The following is a 12461-nucleotide window of genomic DNA, read 5'->3' as shown; positions in this document are numbered from 1 at the left end:
AATCTTTCATGTAGCCACAATCAATTTATGCATAGTTCATCTTCTCTCATGTTTCTATTCAAAATGAATGAATAGCAGACTACATGCATACCGGTCTGTAATCACAATTAATTTCCTAAAAAAGAAAAAAAAAACATGATTCCTTCACCTTTCTTGCCTGAGACGGAAGACCAACCCCACCCACACACAAACAAATACATTTATAATTCAAAATATTCCAGGATAGATCATATTATGATAGACACATCTTGACTGAATAGTGTCAACGTATTTATGCCTTTGGCATGGGAAGTGCTCAACCCACAAACCTTACAACTCATTTGATTAAAGTAATACAGAAATATGAATCCTCAAAGGATGGGAATGACTTAGAATTCCAGCAATATATATTCCAATAAACACAACTGCGGGCACATTAAATGCTTCTCTACCCCTTTATCAATCTCCACCCTAACTATCACCAACAAAGAACACTAGCTAGGTTATTTACGTGTCAATCACCATTCATTTGCTTAAAATAATGCACTTTCCTGGTGTCCTAAATGCTATGATGTACAGCTGCGGGGAAGCAAAATGGACAAAGATAGACATACACACACTACAAAAATGAAGTAATGAACTGATCCTAACTCATGACAAGTTCAGGCAACTACCAATACCAGGAAATGATCAGGCCTCAAGACTCAAGCATCGGGAACTGATGGAAAGTATTGTGACATAAACATTCTGAATCTGATTTTGTACTCCCTAGGTGAAATTACAGTTGGGGATAGATTCTTCGGAACAACAAGAGATGTCTTCACCCAAGATTCCAGCTGTTTGTCCCAGGTATATTGTCTCAAATAATCTATAATTCCAAACACAAGCTCTTTCTTCTGTTTGTCAACTCCAACAAACAAGGAGTAATCCATGACATTCATGTTCTGCAAGCATAAAGAAATGCAAAATATAATTCAGAGACAAAATCAGAGATAGTCCTATAAAATGAAGAAAGTATATATATTCAGATAAAATTATTTACTGAGAACAGGCACACATACACTTAGAAAAGCCGTGTCATTCCAAATAGCACGTTCCATGAGGTTTTTGGTTTTTCCTTGAATGTATATCGGCATGGTACGCATATCTTCAATGAAATTTTGATCCAACAGCACCTTTTCAGGATTTTCCGAATCAGGAACATATCGTGAGAAAAGAGCACCCTTCAGATCATATCTACGTAGTATATTATGTCCAAACAAAAGATTTTCCATAACCATGAAATTAGTCCTTGCCTCCTTGCCGTTCCTAGTTTCTTTAACCTAAAATAGTGTCAGAAAGAAATATATCATTACTAGGAGCAGTTGAGCCACAGAGTTTCCTGGAAGGTTCAACACACCTGATATATTCCCAGAATTTTTGCAAGACATGTAGGGTTACTTGAGACCTGATATACACCCAAATGCTTGAAGTACCCAAGACCAAACTTTAAGAATGAGTGGAACTCAGTCATCTTAATTTGTTTTATGATAAATCTGTCATCCATTGATTTCGCAAAGAAAACCTTACTCTTTCCGCCCTGTGCATTCCAATGTTTGCAGCGGCTTATCGATGAAATATATGCAAGTTCTGATGGGCAACATATCTTCCGAAGATCATGGAATTGCTTTGCATATATACAAACAACAGTATATTTGCTTCTAAGAGCTATGTTTTGATTGTTCAGATCAATTGCAGGATGCATATCTTTAAAGCTGACAGAAATGAATCATAAAATCCAGATGTTGATTCCATAGGTGATATTGGTGATGCAAGCATGGATGACAGCATAGAAACATTTCTATCCAAGTTGCTGGATGCAGCTTCAGAAGAGAACCCTTGTTGTTCAGATATAGTTAATGCGACAGCAATAATGCTGGAAACCTCTTCCTCAGCAACTGACAAGATATTACCACCACGGCCAACTATAAATTGCCCCAGGTCCATTTGATGTTTTAATTGTGTTAATGATGAAGAACTTGGGGTGTATTTGTTGATGAGATGAAATTTATCCAAAGAACAACCTTGAAGTTCTTTCTTGTATTCCAATTCCAAGTGACTAAATTGATTCCAGACCCATTTTCCTGCATCATCACTTGGTATGACAACACGACATATTTCATTTACTTTGGATGCTTCAGGTTGTTCATTATATGTAAATGGTAATTTATCTGAACAAAAATCATTAGCTATCTCCACAGAGGCCTCAAACTGATGTGAACCATTTTCAGCGGCTTTGCCTGGAGAAGAAAGAGATGATCTTACACCATGATATTGATAAACGGGCAACTCCTGCTCTTTGATTATTAGTTTATCAGTAAGCTGAGCCTTATCCAAAAAATGTTTATCGGTACATGAATCATCAAAGCTGCCAGAAGAACTTATAGTTGCTTCATTTCTTTCCATTTCAATGTCCTTCACTGACGATGCGTCTTGGATAGCAATACTTCCAGAATTCTTCTGCTCATTCTTTACTGTGCTTTCGTGAATAGAATTGTCTAAAGAAACGGTATTAACTTTAGTGTACTCGAGAATATGAAGCAACCGAAGATCCCAAATATAGAATCCAAGAAGAAGTTGCTGGTACAGCCAGTTCAAACCAAGGATCTCATGTGGAAAACTTTTGGGTATTACAATTTGGTTAAACGCCTTCAGAGAAACCTTGCATACGTTGGATATGTTAAAATACACAGAAAAAAGTTTGAAATCATTTGCATAAGAAAATCAGGAAATATTAAAGATAATAGAACTGTTGCATGATGATTACCTCAACTTCATTTTTTTCTCGCGTAAGCATCCTAGTCACATCCAAAAGTAAATCCTCGCATCCTGAAATGTTGGTGTCTTCCCCCATGGCTTGAGTAGAGTGTCTTGATCTTAAGTCTTGTATTACATTTTCAACTTCTGAGAAGAGTTCTTTCCATTTAACAAGGACCTTAAAGAATAGAATAATGTTAGCATGTAAGTATGTGATTGGCTGAAGGAAAACAAGCAGCAGCAGCAGAAAATATGTTGCAGAAGCATACATTATTCACTTCAACCTCAAGCCAATCCTTTTTGTTCGGGTTATTGAACTCCAAAGTCAGTGGAGGCTTACAAGCAGAATATATTTCAACAGATGAGTATATGAACATAGCAACTCTGGATCCAAATCTGCAAGGCATAAAATGATGAAAAATATATGTACAATCGTAAAGAAAACAATCCATATTTATGTAGGAGTCTTCCAGATATTTACCCAAAGAAACGCAGGCAGTCTCTATGCAGCAAATGGCCACATGTTGATAGCTTCTTCGCAGCAGAATGAGTTGAGAAGCTGAGTTCCAAGAACTTCCCAAACGACAAATTACATGCAGAGGAAGATATTATAACCCTATTGGTTGGCTTAGCATTGCATCTCAAGCATCTGGTCCACATCCAAATTCTTCCTTGAGCCTCACCAGAAAGTGATGACTCCAAGGGAAGTCTTTTCACAAGAACAGTGAGGGTACCATTACGGTGGGTATAAGAGTACATGTGAGCTACTGGAGACTCGCCACATGATAAGCAGCTGTGTTTCTGCAAACAGTTTACTTTCTTATTGGAAATAAGAGCAAGGAAAATGGTGGATCCTTAAAATAAAAATAGTTAAGATGTGTGACCTCATTAAGTAAAGTGTCTTGCAAATATCGTCCAAGGGATGTATCGAAATACCCATAATATGTTATCCGGGAAAGGTGACTCTGCTCGCAAACAGATTGGTTCCTGATATGTTGGCTAGACATTGAAATTAAGATGTCTTGAGTATTCAAAGCAGCTCCACTCTCAGCACAAATGCCATCAGCAGTTTCTTCAATTTTTTTACCAGATGATTGTTCCTTCTGCACCTCTTTGGAAGTATCCGTGAATTTTGAGCCATCAAAACCATCACATGTATTTGACTCAGCATAATCTGATGATGATGTTTCCTGCATAAAATTTGTCAAGTGGTCTGAAACAGGCAATGATGAATATGACTGAATGCCTTTGCTATCAATATGCTTTTCACCGGCAGGATCTTCAGATGTCATAGTTTTGGAATCATGAAGATGCAGCACTATAGATTTTTCAGTATGAATGAACTTTTCCTGATTAGCATACTGATCATCACAAATTGGATGTTTCATGGTGTCACTGTTTTTCAAACTATCATAACAGGGACCACGCAGGCATGGATTAGTTTTAAAGCATTTCTCTTTCCCTGAGGTAGGTTTGTCTGCTGTAAATAATTTTTGATCAGCAAAGAATGAAGTTTCAAGGATCAAATGGTAAGCTGCAAAGACAGTGAAATGAAGGACACGTTTAATCTTCTTAAGTTCTTCTCTTGATGCGCCTTTCAGCAGTATCTACAAAATAATGTCAAACTAATCAGAACTACGAAAGCATAAAGAGCATATAAGATATGATAAGTGATGAGCAAAATGGTAAAAGAATGCATAAAATGCACAATAGTACATAAAGCTCCAAATAGCAGTTAAGAACTTCATCCATGCACTTGAGAAAACCGCAGACTACATAAGTAGAAATAATTACATGTAACAGAAGAAAAAGAGAACATACTGTGCATCCCAGAGGTCTCGGAAAACCCTTCAGAAATAAAAACGTTTTGCATGACTTCCTTCCATCTTCCCCAGTAATATTATGCTCTTCAATAAACTTTTCAAAATGGAGAGTCTCACACTGCTTAATAAGGCTGGGTTTTGTAAGAGCATCCTGCAATGATATTATTGGAGAGCCAGTGCAACGAGCAATTCTTTCCAGCCGATGCATATTCATGTCACTAACTACTGTAACTCTTTGTTTCTGAATATATTCATTTACGTTACAGGAAACTACTTTCTCCACCAATATGACATCAGGCTGGCATTTGCCTATCACTTCACTAAGCGTTTTCTCCAGCTGTTCATTTTCCTGGTCAACATGGAAGAAGAGACATTTTGTAAATCTCCCCTATTATCTAGTATTTTATCTATGCAATGTAAATAAGCTTTGGTTAAGAGCATCCACGCTCACCTGTTTCATAGAATTTATTGATGACAGCCCTGTTGAAGAATGGCCAAGACCACCCTGAAGAAGTAACAATTTTGGATGCTTTACATTGGCACGCATCTGCTTATGTGCAGCACTCTTCTTAAAAACAAGACCATTGATCACTTCACTATCAAAGGAACAAAGAAAGGGCACCTAATTGAGACAGCGTAAGGATAAGGAAAGAACAGTACAGCATCAGTTTGTTACCTCTGCTGGTAAGATCCTGAAGCTATGCATTTAACCTTCACGTACAAACCAGGATCCATTGCATTTCCAGAATTGGCATCAGGCTTGACAAGTAGTGCAGCATCCCATGACAATGAAGCAACAATATCAAACCAGTTCTTCTCGGTGCCTCCATAAGACAGAGAGAACCCTTCAGCAGCCAAGAAACGACTTACAAGGATCTTGAATTGCCCATTCATAACTTCTGACATTACTTTCTGCAATTGGTCTTCATGGCTTTCCTTGCTTCGCTCTGCTAAGTTAAAGTTGAAACTTGACCTAGCCCACCCACTGCTGTTATTTTCACTCTCATCAGAGTTATTAAAAACAGTATCAAAGTCATCTTCCTTATTTTCTGGTTCTGGTGGTGACCATATGAGAGGATCTGCATCAAAACTGGGCAATGCCATTGGGTATAGGCATTCATTTTCGTTATCAAAGTCAGCACCATGTTTCATGTCAGGTTCGGTATTTGATATATTGTTATAAACTATTGTATTTTCCATGGTATTATCAAGTTGATCCATAACTTGTTCATTCAATGGAATAATATCACCACCTGGCATAGGAAGGCTGGTGACCTCTTCAACATCTATCACACCGGATTGTTTAGGATTGATATCTTCCACTGATACACCAAATTTTGTTTCTATAGATTGATTATTGGATAGGACATCTTGATGCTGCTCAGAAGATAGATTCGAATATGAAGTAATATTGGTGGCACCAAAATTTTCCTTGGTGGAGTCTTCAAGGGTCTCCGACTGTGGATGACCAGATGAAATATTTTGATATGCTAGAATGGGAAAAGTAGCCCCGTCATCAACAACAGAAATATCACTGAGTTGACATTCTTCCACTTGTATTAAACTCCCTTCTCCTTGCTCCATAAGACCATCACTTAATAGGGTATCAGGATAAAGTTGACCAGTATCTTGGAGCTCAATCTCCTCATCAGAGTCTGCTAGGGAGTCATCTGAGGAAAATACAAGCCATAGAAAAATTGTGGTTATGTAAGAAAATAATGTCAAATGATACAAACAATCATATCATGTATTTAAGAGAACAGTGCTCCAACACTCACCAAGACTTGAAAAGCAACTAGCAAAGCTTGAGAAAGAATTTTCTCGGCTAAACATAGGGGTGCCATAAGGAGTGTTGCAAGGGCTTGAGTCCATGTGCAACCAGTTGACCTCACCAGTAACAATTGATGATCCCTCACCATGGTCACACATCTTGCAGCAAGATGTACTGCAGGTTAGGTCAATATTGACCTCATCCATGGTTGTCTCTTTTGATACACATGCATGGCACATTTTACTCATGGCACAACTTCACTGCATTATTGTGCTAGCATGGCACCTGCACATAAAAGTAACACCAGAGTCATCCACTCAACTAAACCATAACTTGAGAGCCTAGTCACTATATATCAATAATTCATCATGACTGCACGAGAATTTACACAGGTCCAGCACAGGGGAACAAATCATTTGTTATACAATCAAGCATGCCTAGCCAATCACTGATGTAATTTTGCACCTATTAGGTTCTGAATTTATCGAGCTCTGGAAATTGAGATCACTCACAAAAACTTGCACACATTCTAATAAATTTCTAAAATACATGCTAAAATCATCCAATGAAGGCATAACAAAACAAAAAAAATGTGCGTGATGTGCTTGAACTACAAAAATTGAGGAAAAGAACTGATCCTCATCTTTTCTTAATCAGAAGGGACCCATCAAATTTGGAAAGTGTAATAGTAAATATTTAGCAAGTTGCATGTATGACACTGGAGTGGATCAAACTGTAGTGGTGACAAGAAAAACATTTACGGCACTGCTAGCGCCTGGACGCTGCGTTGCAATATTAAAATAAAGCATCTGGAACATCGAAAATCTATGGTTGCAACATTGAAAAATATGTGAAAAAATGACTACGTCGTTCGACTCTCGGATAGAAAATCCCCGCCGCAACATTAACACTATGTTTCATGCAACATTCACCGTGAAACATGCAGAAATAATAGTTGCAACATCGATTATTAACTATTGCAACATATGTTGCGCTGTCCGATTTTTTAAGATTCCGGACATCTGTAGCATTACCGAAACATTTAAGCTTAAAATGAACCAGGGATTGCTATACAAATTCACCCAGAAAAATCAGAATTACAGAGGTAATAGATAAGCTAAAACATATACTAAACAACTTATATTATGCAACTAAGCCAAATGCCTCGCAATTTAAGCAGCAATGAACACTAGTTCCACACTTGCATTTGTATTTCACCCATTATAACGTACCCCAGCAACCATGTTGCTCAGATGATAAAACAATTAAAAAGTCATCAACCATCCGAGCATTTATAATCCAGGATGCATTATCTGTGAATTTCCGTATACTGCAATCGTTACCAACTTTCCCTCGTGTGCAATCTCTAAAACAATCGCAATGGTTACCACCTGACTAACATCCTCTAACTAAAATCACCAGCAGATCTGAGAGTCCGAATAAGAGGTATCAGGTACCTCGGATTGGGCAACAGGATTGCGCCGTGGGGGACGGAATTCGGGTGGCAGCAGACAAGTCGAGCGTCGTGGGGGGCGGAATCCGGAATTCCGGATGGCCGCAGACGAGTCGACGTCGTGGATTCTGGAAAGCTCACGTCCGGCAGGAGTAGGCGGGCCGGCGTGGGTGTGGGCGGACCGCGGACGTCCTGCTGCGGGAGGAGGCTGGCTGTCGTTGGTGGTGGGCGGACGTCCTGCTGCTGGGAGGAGGCGGCCCGCCCGATTCGCTCCCTCCGAGAGGCGCACGGAGGTGGGTGGAGGCGGCCGGCGGCGGGCAGGGCGGAATCCTGGTCGCCGCGTCCGTCGGTGATCGCTGGAATGAGGGGTGGGGGCGTGGAGGAGGGCCAGGCTTGGCTATGCCTATGGAAGATTGGCGGGGGCGTCGTCTTTGGGGGGCCTGCTTGATCCCGTGAAGAGCAGCATGTGTGTGAGCAAGAGAGGTCGTGTTTTGTCCTGTGGCGCTTCGTTTGAAAACAAAAAACAACTGACCCTGTCGCCTCGGGTTTGTATCCGACCAATTTTTCTCAATACAATAACCCCTGTAGATTTTCTGCGTGTGTTTATTCAAAAAAAAGATTTTCTGCGTTTTTAAAAAAAATAAAAGGGATGGAGGAATTGTTCAGATGACAGGACACGAGTAAATAACTCGAAAGTCTAGAGTGACTTTAATAACGGGTGTTGTTTGTTACTATAGTCTAATCCGAGACTTTTCCTTTTTTAATATAATTGGCAGTTGATTCATTTCAAAAAAGAAAAGTTTAGTCACTTCTTTTTCTTCAAAAACCACAAAATGCCTCGCCCACAGCTTTTCTAAAATATGCATTCGTTTTGAGAACTGCCGCTAGAATGCAAAGAGAAATCAAACAAAATGAAATGGAAGGTCATGTAATTTTGAGCCCTGCAGTGGAGGGTATGTTTGGTACCCCCAGCTTGCTTTGCCATGCCAGGCAAGAAATCTTGTATTGGCTCTTGCTCACTTTCTTGTTTTCTGTGCTGTCGAGGATTTTCTTTGGTGGCTCAGACAAGTAGAACCGTTTTCCGATCCTACACTAGCAAGTATGGCCTTGCTGCGAGGCGAGATGAGTTGGACTGGTGATACAACCAAACGTGTTCAGACTTTTACTAGGGATTTGTGATGTGGTTTTCCCTACGATGAAAAAAAAATGCAACCAACAAAGTGCTAGCTTAGCATAGGAATGTGGTAAAAGTGAAGATACATGCCACAGTACCTTTTATTTGCATCGACCGGTTTGCAGGCTGCTACTACTATGCATGTTAATATTAATTTCTAGCTTCTTCCGCGCAATTTTCTCTTTTTTTCTGATAGAAAAACTATAATGCCCCGTTTGGATCCCTTAAAAAAGAAATTGGAATCTATTCATTGGAGTAGGCTATTTATCTTGGAATGTATCGTTCCACTACTTTTCAAAATTTAGATATAAGGCTATCTTAAACTCGGGTGGGAGATGGGAATTGATTCTATAGATCCTCATGCTATATTTCTAATGTGTAACTTATAGCACGCTCTTCGACTCGCTCTCCTATAGCATAAGTGCAGTACACAAGTATCTCTCCCATATAGTCAATAATAATATACAAATATATTTCACATACAACTATATTAGCTTAATTACTTTGTGTCTAAATTATGATTATTAGATTGAAATTCAATTCCAAGAATCCAAACGGGACATAAATGCTTTTTAATTTGGTTTTATCCCTATGCATGGGAATCCCATGTCGAAGGGAAACATCCATCCTTTTTTTAGGGCTGGGAAACATCCATCCTTTGAAGCATTTAATTTGGTATTATCCCTATGCATGGGAATCTCATGTCAGAGGAAAACATCGATCTTTTTTTTTAAGGGCCGAAAAACATCCATCCTTTGATCGCTCGCCCACTGGTCACTGCTAACCAATGCTTGCAAGGGAGGACAAGAATGAACAAGAGCAATTGGCAAGGGCGACTTTTTTTTATTTTAGCCCTTTTCGTGAAATATTTTCATAAATAGGCTCCTGGCGGAACCAATTTCAAAAATGGACCCTTAGCTTGGCGTCAGGATGGCTGGCGCCAAGCTACAACGTCTTGGCGCCAGCCTCCATGGCGCCAAGGTCCCCACCATGGCGTGACCACATGGCGTGGCATGGATTACTGTTGGGATACGAGGTAGGCTACACTAGCGCAAAACAAAATTTTTCTACCGCGTAAACCAGGAAAACTGCCGTATAAGGATCACGGGAGTACCACTCGACGCACTACTGGTGCGGAAGATGTAGATTCGCGTCGATGCAGTGAAGTTGATCAACGTAGTCGTACGTAGTCGATCACGTCGACGTCCAGCAGCTCCTCAGCAGCTCGTCCACGTGCAGCAAGATCTCCCTCGTGCCGCGGCTCGTCGTCGGCTCGTCGTCGGCTCGTCGTGGCTCGTCGGCGGCTCGTCGTGGCTCGTCGGCAGCTCGTCGTGGCTCGTCGGCGGCTCGTCCAAGTGCTGCAGGTGCAACACCTCCAAGGTATCCACACGTGCAGGGAGGAAGCGTCGCAAGCCGGACTGCTAGATCCGTGAGTTGCAACAGGCGAGGGCGTGGGAGGCGCGGCAGATGAGTTTTGCCAAAAGGTGTAAACCCTAGGGCGCCCCCACCCCTCTATTTATAGAGGTTCCTGACGGGCCTCTGGATCCGAGGCCCATTAGTACTTCTAAACCTAATCCAACTCGGATCAGATCCGAATTGGGCTTCCAGCCCCTTAAGTGTGTGACCCTATGGGTTCGGATACGTATAGACATGGCCCGAGTACTCCTACTCGGCCCAATAGTCAGTAGCGGCCTCTAGCAAGACGTGCCAACTCCTATACGCACACGAAGATCATATCAGACGAACCATCACAACATAATATACATGTTATTCCCTTTGCCTCACGATATTTGGTCTAGCTTCAAGCCGATAGCTCTTTCTCGATCCTGTGATTCGGAATCCCTTTGTAGGTTAACTCTTAACCGTACGTAGCATGGCCATGCATTTTTGGATCCGATCACTCGAGGGGCCAAGAGATATCACTCTCAATCAGAGAGGGGCAAATCCCATCTTGATTGACCATGTCTCATAGCATGCTTCTTGACAAACCCGAAAGCTACCTTTATAACTACCCTGTTACGGCGTAGCGTTTGATAGCCCCTAAGTAGGTCGATCCACATCTAGAATACATGCGACAATCTCAGGTCTAAGGACAAAGCGTATATGTTGTTTAACGAGAGAACTACTTCTCGTGTTGGGTCAGTCCTAACACATGTCTCCACATGTGTCCACATTATTAGTTCAACATCTCCATGTCCATGACTTGTGAAACATAGTCATCAACTAATACATGTGCTAGTCTAATATTCATGTGTGTCCTTACGTGAACTCCGACTAGGGACAACTTTAGAATAACCATACAAGTAAAGAGTTTCACATACAATTCACATAATTGCAAATCAATTCAAGTAGCCTTTAATGGATATTCAATGAACACAATATACAAATCATGGATACAAATGGAATATCATCATCTCTATGATTGCCTCTAGGGCATACCTCCAACAGTTACGTGGCGTGTGATGGATTACGTGGCGAGCGGGCGGGTGGGTGTTGTCTTGGCGCCAAGCCTTGGCGCCAGGTTTACCACAGCACCGGCACTCCTTCCTTTTGCGCATCAGTTTCTTTTCGCATCCTATTTTCAAACCCGCGTTGCCGTCCTCAGAGCCCGCCGTCGCCGCCCGGCGCTCGCCCGCCCCCGCCCGGTACCCGCCCGACCCGATCCGCCCCGTCCCGCCCGGCCCGAGCCGCCCGGCCCCGCCCGACGCCAGGAGCCGCCCCGCTGGTGCCCCCCGGCCGGGCCCCCGCGCCTGCCCTGCCCGGAGGCCGGCCGTCCCCCGCCCTGTGCCCACCCCCGGTCCGGCCGGAGGCCGCCCGCCCCCAGCCCGGGCGCCCGCGGCCGCCCCCGCCGGTGGCCCACGGCCCGGCGCCCGCGTCCTCCATGGCCGGAGGTCGCCCGACCCCCACCCGGTGCCCGCCCCCACCCCTTGCCACCGGTGTGCAGCAGTGAGGTAAAACTCTAAGAAGAGTTATAGTAGAATTTAGATAGATAGGTAGAATTCTTAGATAAAATAGTTATATAGATAAATTAGAATAGTTAGGTAGAATTTAGATAGGTAGGTAGAATTGTTAGATAAAATAGTTAGATAGATAAATTGATAGATAGATAGAATTATTAGATATGAAAACTAATATAATTTGGTAGGTTTTTTTGTATGAATTACAATGATAGAAGGAATGGAGAACACTCATGACACTATTTAACTAGGCGGATTTGCAATTTTGTTTATGTAGTTAGATGTATAGTTACATAGTAAACTAGTTATTACGATATTTAGTTAAGTAGTTGTATAGTTAAGTACATAGGTACATATTAGGTGACATAGTTAGTTAGTTGTATGACATAGTTAGTTAGTCGTATTTAGTAGTTAGTAGTCAATTGATACTATCTTATTTCATACTAGACACCTTGTACTTAGAATGCTTCATTTATTATGGACTAAATGAATTGTGCGTCGTTATATT

General features: G+C 41.6%; 1 protein-coding gene across 1 annotated transcript; it reads right to left on the bottom strand.

The window, feature by feature from the left end:
- Window positions 1-215: 215 nt before the first annotated feature.
- LOC101782886 (1-phosphatidylinositol-3-phosphate 5-kinase FAB1A-like) lies at window positions 216-8266 on the bottom strand. The gene is given in 13 exon segments (XM_012844103.2): window positions 216-923; window positions 1041-1301; window positions 1379-1731; window positions 1734-2679; window positions 2786-2953; window positions 3045-3171; window positions 3257-3576; window positions 3660-4382; window positions 4597-4947; window positions 5050-5194; window positions 5275-6268; window positions 6377-6654; window positions 7827-8266. Coding segments are annotated over 12 exon segments (4869 nt in total). The 5' UTR covers window positions 6618-6654; window positions 7827-8266; the 3' UTR covers window positions 216-683.
- Between the last annotated feature and the right edge of the window lie 4195 nt (window positions 8267-12461).

The sequence above is a fragment of the Setaria italica genome, chromosome II (assembly GCF_000263155.2).
Source record: "Setaria italica strain Yugu1 chromosome II, Setaria_italica_v2.0, whole genome shotgun sequence".
In the NCBI taxonomy this organism is placed as follows: Eukaryota; Viridiplantae; Streptophyta; class Magnoliopsida; order Poales; family Poaceae; genus Setaria; species Setaria italica.
Note: the sequence above shows the minus strand (reverse complement) of the source record. Positions and strands in the feature narration are given on the sequence as shown.